General features: G+C 44.5%; 1 protein-coding gene across 5 annotated transcripts in view; it reads right to left on the minus strand.

Annotated features, from left to right (window-relative positions):
* Positions 1 to 13,746, minus strand: part of FAT1 (FAT atypical cadherin 1) — a 125,152-nt gene that overhangs the window by 11,192 nt on the left and 100,214 nt on the right. For all 5 annotated transcript variants that reach the window (XR_006380997.1, XM_044225438.1, XM_044225436.1 and 2 more), the window contains exons 12-22: positions 12,853 to 13,006; positions 11,786 to 12,019; positions 10,396 to 10,785; positions 8,604 to 8,818; positions 8,214 to 8,351; positions 5,944 to 6,087; positions 5,198 to 5,395; positions 3,980 to 4,781; positions 3,716 to 3,847; positions 1,867 to 2,024; positions 774 to 1,236 (exon numbers count right to left, since the gene is read on the minus strand). Coding sequence is in view for 4 of the 5 variants with exons in the window: in XM_044225438.1 (XP_044081373.1) it covers positions 774 to 1,236; positions 1,867 to 2,024; positions 3,716 to 3,847; positions 3,980 to 4,781; positions 5,198 to 5,395; positions 5,944 to 6,087; positions 8,214 to 8,351; positions 8,604 to 8,818; positions 10,396 to 10,785; positions 11,786 to 12,019; positions 12,853 to 13,006 (3,028 nt within the window). In the remaining variant the exon portion in view is untranslated. The remainder of the gene's footprint in view (positions 1 to 773; positions 1,237 to 1,866; positions 2,025 to 3,715; positions 3,848 to 3,979; positions 4,782 to 5,197; positions 5,396 to 5,943; positions 6,088 to 8,213; positions 8,352 to 8,603; positions 8,819 to 10,395; positions 10,786 to 11,785; positions 12,020 to 12,852; positions 13,007 to 13,746) is intronic.

Here is a 13,746-nt window from a genome sequence, read left to right on the forward strand (position 1 = left end):
CTGATGTGGACATGGAACGTGAGCACAGGATAGACCTTCATGCGGCATCCTTTGGTGGGGATAACCTGGCCTGTTCTTTGCATGCATAGGGTATGCACAAACATGTCCCCAAAATAACACAAAGCCAAATCCTCTGAAATCCCACTGAAGCGCCATTCTCATTTTTGCTTCATTCATCACACACAGCTCTACTGATCAGGCACTGTGACTGTCCTGTCCTTTCACAGCATTACTGGGAAGGGAACAAAAAGGGGCCAGGTTAACAAAATGCCACTGAGTACTCTAGTACTCTACTACTACTTCGGGACAGGACTGGTTATACTCCAAGAGGGTTTGAGGCATTCTGAAAAACCAAACCCCATCTGTAGCAAGGCTAGCAGTCCCTACATGCTGAGCCATCAGACTTAAGGGGGCCCTCCGGAAGGACAGAGTGCACAGTTCTGAGACCCGGTGGGTCAGCACCGATGTGACTGGAAGAAGACTGTGCAAAATAAATACCACAGGGAAGAGGACAGAGTCAGCTGTGGTTCACCAGTGGTTCCTGGTGCGGAACAAGGAGGAGGTTCTGCAGCCTGACAGGGGGGGAACCATCCTGAGTCCAGCCCTGCTCTGGTTTCCCTCAGTTCCAACACTGACCGACAACTCTGGTTTCCCTCAGTTCCAACACTGAACGACACCATCGTTCACATGGGAAGGGAAAACAGAAAGACCTGAGGCTCTTCCCAAGTGTCTCCACGTGTAGCGCTCTGAAGATGACTAGTGCCAAGGCCTACCTCCAGCAGGAGACGGGTGGCAAATGCCTCCATTCTGGCAAGGGTTGCTGGAGCAGTCTTCGGTAGCTGTTAGTAAGCACCCAGGAGAGACGTCCACCCATTCTTCAATGTGTGCATAGCTTCTCGGTTTGTTGCTCAGAGGAAGCTCCTGCCCGTTCAAATAGATGGAGTCCATACAGCCCCGGAAACCGTTCCCGACTTGGGGGCTTCTCCCGTGCCTGGTGCCTTGCTGACGGATGTGGCCACCGAAAAACACATAGTTATCCAGGTTTAGGGTTTTCAGGGTCCCGGGGGCTGTGCCTGATGCAGTATGAACTTGGTCTAGAACCAACCTAGCATAGTTTCCATTCACTTCTAGAGACACGGCATGCCACAGCCCATCGTTGACTTGAATGCTCTGAACAGACACGATGCCAGGACCACTTCCACAGTCAAACTTGTACTGCAGCCTTCCATTATGAATCTGTGTCAAAGACAATTACCATTCACATTACTCTCGCAGGACCGTCCACGAGGAACTGGTCAAACATCCAAAGGAGAGGTATGTTTAGCGACTGAAGGCAAAAGTGAGTGAGACTGCCTTTAAGCACTGCAGAACACACGCTCGTCTCATCAGTGCCCGGAGAGTAAAAATGAACCTAACACAAGTTCAAGTGCCAAGTGCACCTCCGAAAAGCATCATGGAAATCACCCACAATTAGCTGTTAACCGAGTAACAACCAAAAATAGCATCAGGTAAAATCAAAAGTGAATTAAATGCATTAAAAAAAAGAGATGATGATTAGCACTTTAAGCAGTTACGAATGCTCTCTATAAACTGTCTCTGTAACATTAGTAAGACGTAATACCACTGAGAGTTTGAATGTTAACTGTCACGTGACCTACAGATGCTGTGAGAAACAGAAGTCAATCTCTGTATTATGGCAGAGCAAAAAGAGGTTTTAGCCCAAAGTCGAAAACTTGAGAGAGGTATCAAGGAACTGTTTAAATGTGGAATAAAACCATGTCCCTTAATTTTTTTTCCCCCAAAATGGACAACATGAACATAAAACAGAATTTCGTGTTTTTCAAGTCTTCAGGTACAAAAACGTACCTCTAAGATGCTGTAGTCGGTCCCGCGGGCGTACATCACAACCGCATGAGCGGAGTATGTTCTGAGCCTCATGGTCAGCTTCATCTCCAGCCGGTTTTCATTTTCCATTAGACGGTATTTCACAAAGCTGTTTCCAGTAAATGTGACCGATGAACTCCCTGAATCATGGAGAGGAAAACATGAATCAGAACCAAGCTGAAGCATATTTATAAAAGTGAGATTTCCCCCCAACAGTGATCCAAGTTTTTATCTAAGGTTACAACATTATAAAACTCAATTCAATGGAAAATGTTTATTTGCTTTAATAAAAAGCATAGCATAATTGGATTTCTTTTGGAAGAGAACTGGTCTACTATATCAGAGAGAAACGAATTCTAAAACAATGAAAGATCTAAGTATAAGAAAGGTTCAATACAAAATTATTAGGAGACAATTGAGGAAAATATTCACAAAGCCATGGTGGTCTGGGGAAACTTTTCAAGCAAAGTATAATCCCCAGTCTCCAAAAATGATGAATATCACTCTGCAGAGGTAGAAATGGTTATGTAAAATTACACAGAACTGACAAAAATTAAATTTCAAAATGACAAGAGACACTGTAAACAAATCAAAACACCAGTAATAGACAGTGGGATGGAGGTAACATTCAAGCTCACAGCACCGGAATGTTCTAAACACTGAAAACAAGACACAAATAACCCCGACAGGCAAGTAAAGAATAGGAACAGGCCAGTCCAAGAGAGGAAATGCTAGTAGGAATAAATAAAACTTTCACAGGAAGCTGGAGCAATGCAAACTAAAATAACTAGTTATCATTTCATGCCTACTAGATGGGGGAATTTGTTTTTTAATTGCAAACCTTATACTGACAAGAGAATGGGCAGTCAGACGGTCACAAAGGGCTGTAAGTAAGAACTGGTGTGACTTTCTGGGAAACTAACATAATAGAAATATTGAAAAATTAAAAGTGTAGTTAATCTTTGACATAGTAAATCCTAGTTTTAGAAAGCACCAATAAAGGCTCTATGTATAAAGTACTTTTTTAAAAAATTAAAGTACAATTAACATACAATGTTGTATTAGTTTCAGAACTACAACGGAATGACCCAGTAATTCTGTCCATTCCTCAGTGCGTCACCATGATTAAGTGTAGAAAAGGATTCGTTGTTTTTTTTTTAAAGAATTTTATTTATTTGACAGAGAGTGAGAGAAGGAGAGAGAGCGCAAGTGGGGGAGCAGCAGAGGGAGAGGGGTAAGCAGGCTCCCTGCTGAGCAGGGAGCCCGATGCGGGCCCCGATCCCAGGATCCTGATATCATGACCTGAGCCGAAGGCAGCGGCTTAACCCACTGGGCCACCCAGGCGCCCCCAAAGGATTCGTTTTTAACACGAGAAAACATCTTCACAAGCTCAAGCTCATTTATAATTAAGGACAAAGCTGACAAAAAACGGTCCAGCCCCTCAGAAGCATTAGGTTTATGGGCATGGACTTGGGAAGATGCCCACAAGAGATGTTAGGCCACAGAAAACCAAGCAGGAGACTGTGAGAGGTGGGGAGTCCAGTTTTTCTTTTTTTTTAGTAAAGAGAATGTGGGGAAAACCACTCTGAGTCTGTACACGTGGGACTGTGATGTTGGCACGAGCACAGTCAGAGGGAAGGAAGAGCGTCGCTAGGAACGCAGCGGTGAGCTGTACACACAGAGAACGGAGAAAGGACTGCGGCTCTCGATTCGTCTTAGGCCCGACTTGTTATAACCAATGTGCTTTACATCTGTCAACTCCAATAAAGAGAACGATGGCAAGAAAAAGGGACTTCTATAAAAGAAACATGCTTCATCACTGAACTCTTACCCGGGCACGGACCAAACTTGCCATCCGGGCAGACGCAGGAGTATCTGTTGTCTCCTGGATCCGGGACACACTCAGATCCCTCCGGGCATGGACTGTCTTCACATCCATGATGGACAAGTGGGCATTTTCCCTCTTTGTTTAAAAAACAGAGGGGGAGGGGAAGCTCATTAACAGGAATTTCAGGAAAATGGTCGTTACTGTGTAGACTTCGAAAGCTGCCCACGGAATGATCTGCACCCCCCGTTAGGGACTGGTATGTGTTACCTGTGCAGAGACACACGGCTGTTCGGAGGTGGCGCGGGGTCACAAAACTCAGTCTGGCCGTGCTATGCGTTGACATGACGTTTTCATCCATGGTCACCTTCTCGTCACAGAATTTCCACGGGCAATCCAGTCCTGCACAGAGCTTCTGGAATACGTCCAGTATCCTGACACCAATGATTTCCTCAATATCCGTCACCGAAGAATTAATCTTGTGCAGGAGCTGCTTGGTTGAAATGGGGGCGCTACCCGATTTCTCCACAAAAAGCAGGACATCCAGATGTGGAGGAGGCTCAGAGGGCTGCAAACTGACCATCTGTATGTCGTTCCTCCTCAGCCCCAAGATGTTCCGTAAAGCCCGCTGGAAGTTGCGCCAGTAGTCCCCAACAAACTCCTCCGGAGTGAGATTGGCGAAGCGGAGTGTGATGCTGTGGTTCAGCATCTCCTGTGTCACCTGCCGGATGTGTACAGTGATGTCTGCCACCGTCGTAAATCTCCCGTCGGTGACGCTGACGTTGAGGAGGTACTGCCCCACATCCAGCTTTTTGTGGGCTATCAGCTTACCGCCGGTGCTGGAAACAGAGAAGAGCTTGTCCATGTGGGCATCCAGACTGTAGGTTAAAGTGTCATACACGTCTTGGTCTGTGGCGTGAATCTTCCCAATGACGCCACCTGAGTATTCCTCTCCAAAAGCCGTAATGAAAATCTCTAGTGGCAAGATCGCAGGTGGATAGACGCTCTCCTCAATGACCCGGAGGTCAACATACGTCAAAGATGACAATGGAGGCTTTCCATTATCTGCCACCTGTGAGGAAATTAAAACAAAAACAAAAACACAAACACCTTTGTCTTTGTTTACAATTTCTTACTAAAATATATTCACACTGTTCATGTTTCAAAAAATTACCAATGACGAGATACTCATTTCTCTACATAAGAAGCCTATCTAGGAAAAGGAAAAATATTTCTTCGCAGCCTTTTTGCTAACTTGTAAGGAAGCTTAGCTCTGTCAAGGTCTATGAAGTAACCAAATGAATAAATGAGACCCCCTCAATGTACACTGGGATCAAAACAAAGGTATGCAAAGAAGCCCCGAAACAAACAAAAACCCCCACAGTTCTACGCATTTTGTTTTCTCATGAAACGTAAGCTGTTCACACAGGAGACCGCTTCCAAAGAGGCTCTCCTCTAGGAATCCACAACAAAATCAGACTTTCATACCTTAACGTGCAGGAGGTAACGATCTCTCTCCTTCCTCTTTATGGCAGCGGACGTCAGCAGGACCCCTTGCTGGTTCACTTCGAAGGCCCCGTCCTCATTCCCACTCACGACAGTAAAGAAGAAGGGCGGGCCATTGTGCGAGGAGTCCCTGTCGGTCACAACCAGCTGCAGCACGCTGGAACCCACCGGCTTATTTTCCTGCAGGATACAAGGACCAAAAGACACACGACTTTCAACAAGACCGAATCTATATGGTACGAGACACAGGCAGGTTTTCTGTAACACGAAGTAAACAGAACACAAAGCGCTGCTGTGTCCCACCGGACAGGAGGACAGAGAAGCCGGGGTGAGGGGGGGGCAGTGATGTGGAGGGGGAGGGGCAAAGGGAGCGGTGGGAGGCAAGGATGCTTGGGCAGAAGTGCGAGGGGGATGGGGTCGGGGAGGCGGAAAACGGAAGACGTGGATGAGAGTCTCTGACACCTCTCCCATACAGGACAGCAGAAAGAAGATTAAGGATCAAGCCAGTGAGAATGTCTTAAAAAGCAAAGCACAAAAAGAAGAGAGAAAAGTTTAGCTCTATCTTGAAAACACTCATTCTGTAATACTGACAGGCAGATTTTACTCTCCCTGTTTTTCTAAATCGTTGTTTTTGGGAAAGAAAGCTATTTCCAACAAACAGAGGCCGAAAGAAGAGCTCACTTCCAAAGGCAGGAGTTCGATGAGCCCTCTAGCATCCGCGAGATTACCTGGATGATGACGCTGTAGTTTTCCCTGGAGAAGACCGGGGCGTTGTCGTTGACATCCGACACGTCGATGTTCACGGTGGTCGTGTTGACCCGGGGCGGGCTGCCGTTGTCAGACGCCTGAACCGTCAGGGTGTAACCTGAAATCTGTTCAGACACAAGACAAAAAGAACATATGTCCACTTCACAAAGCCCAAACACAGGGTTTCATCAGACGCGGACCGGCAGCCCGGAAGGGCAGACCTGAGTAACCGTCCTCACGGGCCGTGTCCCGTATGCGGGCAATTCTCGAGCGACGACAAGCACGCTGCAAAGACCTACACATCGGAGTGTGCGCTCAACAGAAGCGACCACTGGTGGTTAGAGTCTCTGATGCACTCTAGACCTTCTCGTTCTGTTATTAATAAATAACAGATGAATGGAACTTGTAACAGAGAAGTAATACAATGAGAAAAACGGAACACAGCTGGAAGGCTGTTGCACTCGTAGTAAAAGGGACGGCAGCTTTCTCTAAGGCCCAAATGGGACCGTCTGCCGGAAGCCGTCTTCTGGGCCCGAGGGTTTCCTCATCTTCAATACCTCAGGACACTCCAGATCACCCTCCCCCACCCCTTTTACACTCAGATTACAGTCCCTGTCCAAATCCCTCAGGGTGAGTTCTTTGGGACCCCCCTCCCTACAAGGGAAACTACGTCAAGTGAGGTGGATTCCGTTCGAGGGCAGGCCCCTGTGAAGCTCTCTTCCAGAGAGAGGGGTGGAAGATGCCAGATGTGGGCTAAACCCCAGAGTATGTTCTGCAGAAGAGGAGTCCTGGAGGGTGCCCCAACAGAAAAGGGCAAACGGCCTGGGACACACCACACGCCACTGTCCTGAACATCAGCGCATTAAAGGAGCGGACAGGCGCGTCAGTCACAAACACTGAAATCTGTTGAGCCAGCAGCACGGCAACCGTAAGCCTAACGTCGGACTTCCCAAGCTCTCGCAAAGTCCCTGCTCAACAGTAACAGGTCGCAGAAGGAATGGAAGAACTGAGACTTGAACGAGGTAGCTCATCACTGTATTCCCAGATCCCTCTCGTCTTAGCTCCACCCGCTAGTGTTCTGAAACTAGACTCCACTGTCACCAATGTCCTTTTAATTCACTTCTGGACTTTGTGACCTCTCCAGGCAGCTCCCTGAGTGTGTGAGAGGAGGGACAGAGAGACGGAGGGACAGCCTGGCTTTCCTCTCCACAGTTGCTCGTACTAACTCACTACCTCAAGCTGCCTCTATCATCCTCTCCAGAGGCTCGAGCCGTATCTGTACTTCCAGCTTTCACAGTTCTTAAGTTTGAGTAAAATCTCCAAATACTGGCTGAAATTTACATAAGCCACTCTCCTCCAAAACTCAACACATCAAACCCCACAGGCCACTGCCTCTCCTCCCGGGGCAGAGTCAACGGCCTCACGACCGGCTCTCGGAGGGCAGTCCCCAGGCCCAGATGGCGAACGACAACCGCCATCTCGGACGTGGCTGCCTCCCACGCAGGGCCTTATCTGAGCTGTGCAGATTCGGATTTCTCCCTCACGGAGTCTCCACAGTTGTCTTCTCACTCGCTCGTCAGGGCACCTGCCAACCGGGCTGCTGTTGCCTCACGGTACAGTAATGGGGGCTGGTCTGCCCGCCTCGCTGGCACCACTCACACCTACCGTGGCACTCACCTTCCCACTGGTCTCCTTCGAGAGTTACACCCGGGCTCGCAACTGCTCATTAACCCCCACTGTTTGCAGCATCCAGTCTGAGCCTCGGATGTGTTCCTCGCACACCATTCTACTGTGTCCCTCACTTCTTGGTAGGATTCCTCTACTCCAATACAGCCCAAACAGTCACCTGAATACTACACACATCCTCCTGTCCCCATGCCTCTGTTGACCAAGTTCCTCACAGGGCCTCCCCTTCTCTCAACGACCATGGTTTTCTGAAGTCTCTGTCATTATTGAAAACCTAGTGACTAGCTCCATGAAGTGTCTCCAAACAATGGAGCCAAGAGTAGTTTCTTCCTGAAAATAAACCTTTATTATTTAAACTTCTATCCGTATGAAACACATCTCTTACACTCTTGAGATTTCCCTACTGGAATTGCTTTTCAAGTGTTTGTACCTTGCTTGTCAGTGCCTGAACAAGGCTGGTTCTACCCTTCCCATACTTCCCATCATGTGACAGATGTGAGCACAAGAACTTGTACGTACCGATTTGGTGATTTGTAAACAATTTAAACCAAACTTTTGCACGTACCGTTTCCCGGTCCAGAAGCTTGGTCACTTTCACTTCTCCCCTGGTAGGGTCAATCGTAAACGGACTTCCTTGGTTACCATCTATAATCGAATAGCGGATGTGGCTGTTTGAAGGTCCATCGGTGTCATCAGCCATAACCTAGAAAACATCAGACTCCTGCTTAGGAGACAGCTAAGGAAGGGGCAGGGGTCCACCAAGCCCATTTCTGGTACCAATAGCTAGCTGTTATAAAGCAGTGATTTACAACAGACTTAGTAACTGACTGGGATCACAAAAGACATTTCCACATCTTCCAATTATTTTTGAGTAAGGCCACAACAAAAACACCACTGATCTTCTGAAATTTCCTGCAAAGATCCAGAAGAAGAACATAGTAGAGAAGAGACACACCGTGATGACAGACTGCTCGAGAAGGGCGTCTTCACTGATCACTGCCGTGTAGGTGTCTTGGCTGAACACAGGGGAGTTGTCATTGATATCGGTTACATTAATGTTCACGGTTGCAACATCACTTAAGGAAGGCGTGCCTCCGTCAGTGGCCTCGACAGTCAGGTAATATTCATGAGAGCTTTCATAATCCAGATTCTCAATGATAAATATGGCCCCTAAATGGAAAACAAAATGACTTTCAGGACTTTTAAGTGCTACCGCTTCCTCCCGTGGCAACAGGAACACACTTCTACACAAACCATTTCTGCCCCAAAAGTTTGCTTATCATTTATGTAGGTTTTCTAGTATCTTAACTCAGCAATTACAAATTATGAATCTGCCCACTCATGGATGCTCATTTATTTCTCTGTGGTATTTAAATTGCTTCCCTAGTCAACACTACCCACATCCCACTAGAAAGTGATTATATCTCTTCTCTCTTCCAAAACACAGTTTACTACAGACATCCCTCTAACAACATAAAAAGGAAAAAGAATTCTACTCTTGGGCTTTTATTTTCCCTTTCCTTCTCATAGATGTTTTTCTTTTAAAGAAATGTACATCTTTTTTTTAATCTCCAGAATAACTATTCACATCCTGTCACTAAAAAAAAAAAAAAATCACTTTTTGATTTAACAATTCCTTTAACACCCCACTTCTTTAGGGTGCTTGGGTGGCTCAGTCGGTTAAGCGGCTGCCTTTAGCTCAGGCCATGATCCAGGAGTCCCGGGATTGAGCTCCACATCAAGCTCCTAGCTCCATGGGGAGTCTACTTCTCCCTCTGACCTTCTCCCCTCTCGTGCTCTCAAATAAATAAATAAAAATCTTTAAAAAAAAACAAAACACAAAACAACACCCTTCTTTATAGTCCATCCTAGGAATGAGCCCTAAAAACAGTAATTCTATGATACGCATTAAAAATCCGTTTTTAGGGTGCCTGGGTGGCTCAGTGGGTTAAGTGTTTGCCTTCAGCTCAGGTCATGATCTCAGGGTCCTGGGATCGAGCCCCACATCAGGCTCTCTGCTCAGCAGGGAGCCTGCTTCCCCTCTGTCTCTGCCTGCCTCTCCGCCTACCTGTGATCTCTGTCAAATAAATAAAATCTTTAAAAAAAAAAGTTTTTAAACAGCATCATCACACTCCTACTCTTCATCTCAAACAGTCACACACAATTAAATACGGTTTAAAAGGAGTGACTTTTTACAAGGTTTGAAGACTTACAGCGGATTCAGACCACGGTTAACAAGACAACAAAAGTGTTTACACAGCAAGAGTCACTAGCTGCTTCCACACTTGACCTTCCACTCTTGACCTTGCCGATAGCTGCCGCTCAGTTTGATTCAAGGACTTTGGCTATTCTATATAACTAACATAATGAAAACCTCAATTTTAATGAATTATCAGATGCCCCCTGTGGAAACTAAGATCAAAGAGGTCGAAACCACTGTTTTGCATAAGAAGCTACTTTCACATGGGAGAGAGCAAGGGACTAGTACGCAAGGTCCTCTTCTATCTTCTACTCTTTATCGTTATGCCATCTTGACTGAATTACTCGAGTGTGATTCTTTAATTTCCCACTTAAAGGTCTAAACCACTCTGAATCCCACTTAAAGTAACAACACAAAGAAAACTCAAGTTTTATCTTTTCAGAGTAGCCACAGCCGATTTCTGATCTCTTTGTAGCAGGTAAAATGCTGGGGGAGCAAGCCTTTGGGGCAGAATAAAGGGCCCCCTCTCATTCACCAGGTAGGTTACCTGTTTTAGAATCTATGCTGAATTTTCCATGTTCATTTCCACTTATTATCGAGTAGGTGATTTCTGCATTTGCTTCAATATCCCGGCTGGCCGCATACACTTGAAGAACTTCTGTTCCGATGAGAATGTCCTCGGACACGGTGGCACCGTATTCACGGTATTCGAACACAGGTGGGTTGTCATTTATGTCCAAAACCGACACAACGACAGTGCCCGTTGCAGTCAACCTCCTTGGCAAACCTTGATCCGTGGCTTTCAAAGTCAGGGTGTACACGGCCTGCTGTTCTCTATCCAAGGGCTTTTCTAACTGAATGATTCCAGATAATTCATTAATGGAGAACTGCCCATCAGCCGAGTCGATGAGTGAGTAGGAGATCTTCTGATTCAGTCCTGGTGATACATGACCATATGTAAGACTTTTATTTTGAGAAATTTAAATTTTCTGAGAAAACATGCAGCATATTTTTAAAAGGGAAAACGCTAGTACACATTACTTAGACATTCTTATGATTATCAGCTTTAAAAAGCAAATGTTTTCATTAACAATTTACTAACTTAAACATGATTTCATAGTCACCTGGCTTTTTAAGATGATACTCTATAGGAATGTATGCTAGAATACACAGCGCTTTTAAAATGAAGTCAAAGATCTGAGAAGCAACATTTTTGTTATTGCTCTAATTCTTCAGTACTAGTATGACTTAAGAAATTATTTTTATTCTCTGCTATGCAAATGTTATAAACATGTGTCCTAGAGGATTGTACTCTCTATAAAATTATGAAAAGTCTGTTAAACTATACCAATGTAACATTTGCTTCTGTTCTGTTTCTGTATTAACATCTCTATGGTACTAATGGTTTATTTACAACATAACACCTCAGTTCATTAATTCAAATGGATACAAAGATCTGTTAATACAGTCACTAACCATAATTTTAGGGACACCACAGATGTCCTACAATAGTTAAGTACATGGGGCACAATTTGGGGACTTCAAATATTCATTAAAAAATGAATTCATGGGGCGCCTGGGTGGCTCAGTGAGTCACTCTGCCTTCAGCTCAGGTCGTGATCCCACAGTCCTGGGATTGAGCCCCACATTGGGCTCTCTGCTCGGCGGGGAGCCTGCTTCCTCTCCTCTCTCTGCCTGCCTCTCTGCCTGCTTGTGATCTCTCTCTCTGTCAAATAAATAAATAAAATCTTAAAAAAAATTCATTATTCTAAAGATTCCATTCCACTTTTAAAGCTGAGAAATAAAATAATACAAGTTATTCGATATGCCTAAGGTAAGGTTAAGTCAAAGAGGCTGAATCTGGGATGTGTTCTGGACAGAGGTCCCTGTAATCCTCGAGCACATCTTAAAGACAAAAAGCATCACCTAAACAGTACCTGCGTCCGCGTCCGTGGCCTGCACCCTGGTCAGCAGCGTCCCAGGCTCTGTGTTCTCAAACACGGTGATGGCGTATGGGTCGGCGGAGAACTCGGGGGCATTATCGTTCACGTCTTCTAATGTGAGCACAAGATTAGCCTGACAGAATCGGCCCCCTCCGTCTGTGGCCTTGACCAGGAGGTTATAAATTGCTTGCTCCTCACGATCAAGAGGGGCTAATGTTTTCAGTTCACCTAGAAACAAACAAAAGTAAACGGACTCATTTGAAATGTTAAGATGCGAACTGCAAATGCACACCTTACCATTTCTCCCCATTTTCTCTTACGATGACAGAACTGGGGAGGCACAGTGGTATCAGTGACAGGAGTCAACAGCTGCAGGAGCCCAGGGAGAGCTAGGTTTCCAGACCCTGCCGGCTGCCAGCTCTTCAACTCACAAAGATTTCGAGGCCAGCGCCTCTCAGATTATACATAATATCACAAAAACAGAAGAAGAAGAAGAAAAAGCACTACTTAATTTACCAAATCTAAAATATTTTTAAATTGACTCATAGTTTCATATGTTTACAATTAATTCTGGGGCGGGGGAAGCTGCCAGAAATTTGTAATTTTAAAAAAATACAAATTATAAGAGGGAAAACAGTTTTAGAAGATTTAAATACAAATAGAATACTACTAATCATTTTAAGGAATATATGCTAAATAATTTATGCCCACTTAAAGAAAACAAAGTATATACAAAATAAAGCAGAAAGTTTGAGAGATACTTAAATTTTTGAACTATTTTTTAAAAAAAGAAGTTGATACTAATCTCAATTTTAAATCCTTGGTTCAAGTAGGTGATGTTGTTAATTTTTTGAAATCTTTTTTAAATCTTTTTTTTTTTAATCTCAAATTTTACACAGCAAATTGCTGTGTAGATTTCTAAAAGATGCCAATTTTGTAGTATCAGAGTACATTTTATAAGAAGAGAATGTAATTTCAAATTTTACATGGGACCTAAAACCACCCCCATATAGGAGATGACTTTATTGGAACACAGTTAATTTTGCAAAGTCCGTCTTTACCTGTGTCTGGATTTAGTTTGAATTTTTCTGCGCCTGGACCAAACAACGTGTAAGTAATTTCTGCGTTGGAGCGGATGTCCGCATCTGTAGCAGACACCTGCAGGATCAGCTTCCCAGGAAAGGCGTCTTCTGGAATTGTGTCCGAGTATAAAGTCTACAACGATTTTAAGTAATGTCATGAACATAAAACATGAAGGGTTAACATGACTGCCAAGAGAATAATGGGAAAAAAATCATTTAACTTTGGTCACAGAAAACATGGGACATGACAAAATTTAAAATCCAAGGAGCTTTGAAAACTATTTTTCTTTTAAAACAAAACAGAGTCGTGTAACAAGTAACTCCTCTCTCTGAGAGAGTCTAACCTGACATTTACGCACAGAAATCTGAATACTTGACATCTCTGAGTTGGGTTCATGTTCAACTTAAGTTCTTATAAGAAAACGTAAGTAGTATTCCATATTTATCCAAAAACTGTAGAGTAAATGCCTGTTACATCATGTCTACTTCTTTTCAATACAGGAAATTCATTAGTTGCAATCGTTCCCAACACATGACCAGCTAGAATTGCAGTTGAGACACCAGTGATCCCCATGTCACGAGAGCAAACAGAGAATCCCCAAGGTCTGGGGGGTGGGGGCTCTGGGGCTCTTCTCCTCCACCCCCTCCCTTCCCAGCTGACCGAACTCTAACATAACGAATGGTTAGTTCCACTTCCAACTAATCAGAAACTTCCACCATAAAGCAAAGCATAAGACAAACAGGTTAAGATTTTGTTGACTTTTCTCTCTTAATGTGAGCTCAGTTTTAGGTAAACGACATTTTATGGCTCACGAAACAGGATATTTTGCAATACTGATGATTTCAAATGATCTAATGTCCTAATTTTATTAT

Source organism: Neovison vison, chromosome 11, assembly GCF_020171115.1.
Source record: "Neovison vison isolate M4711 chromosome 11, ASM_NN_V1, whole genome shotgun sequence".
NCBI classification, from domain to species: Eukaryota; Metazoa; Chordata; class Mammalia; order Carnivora; family Mustelidae; genus Neogale; species Neogale vison.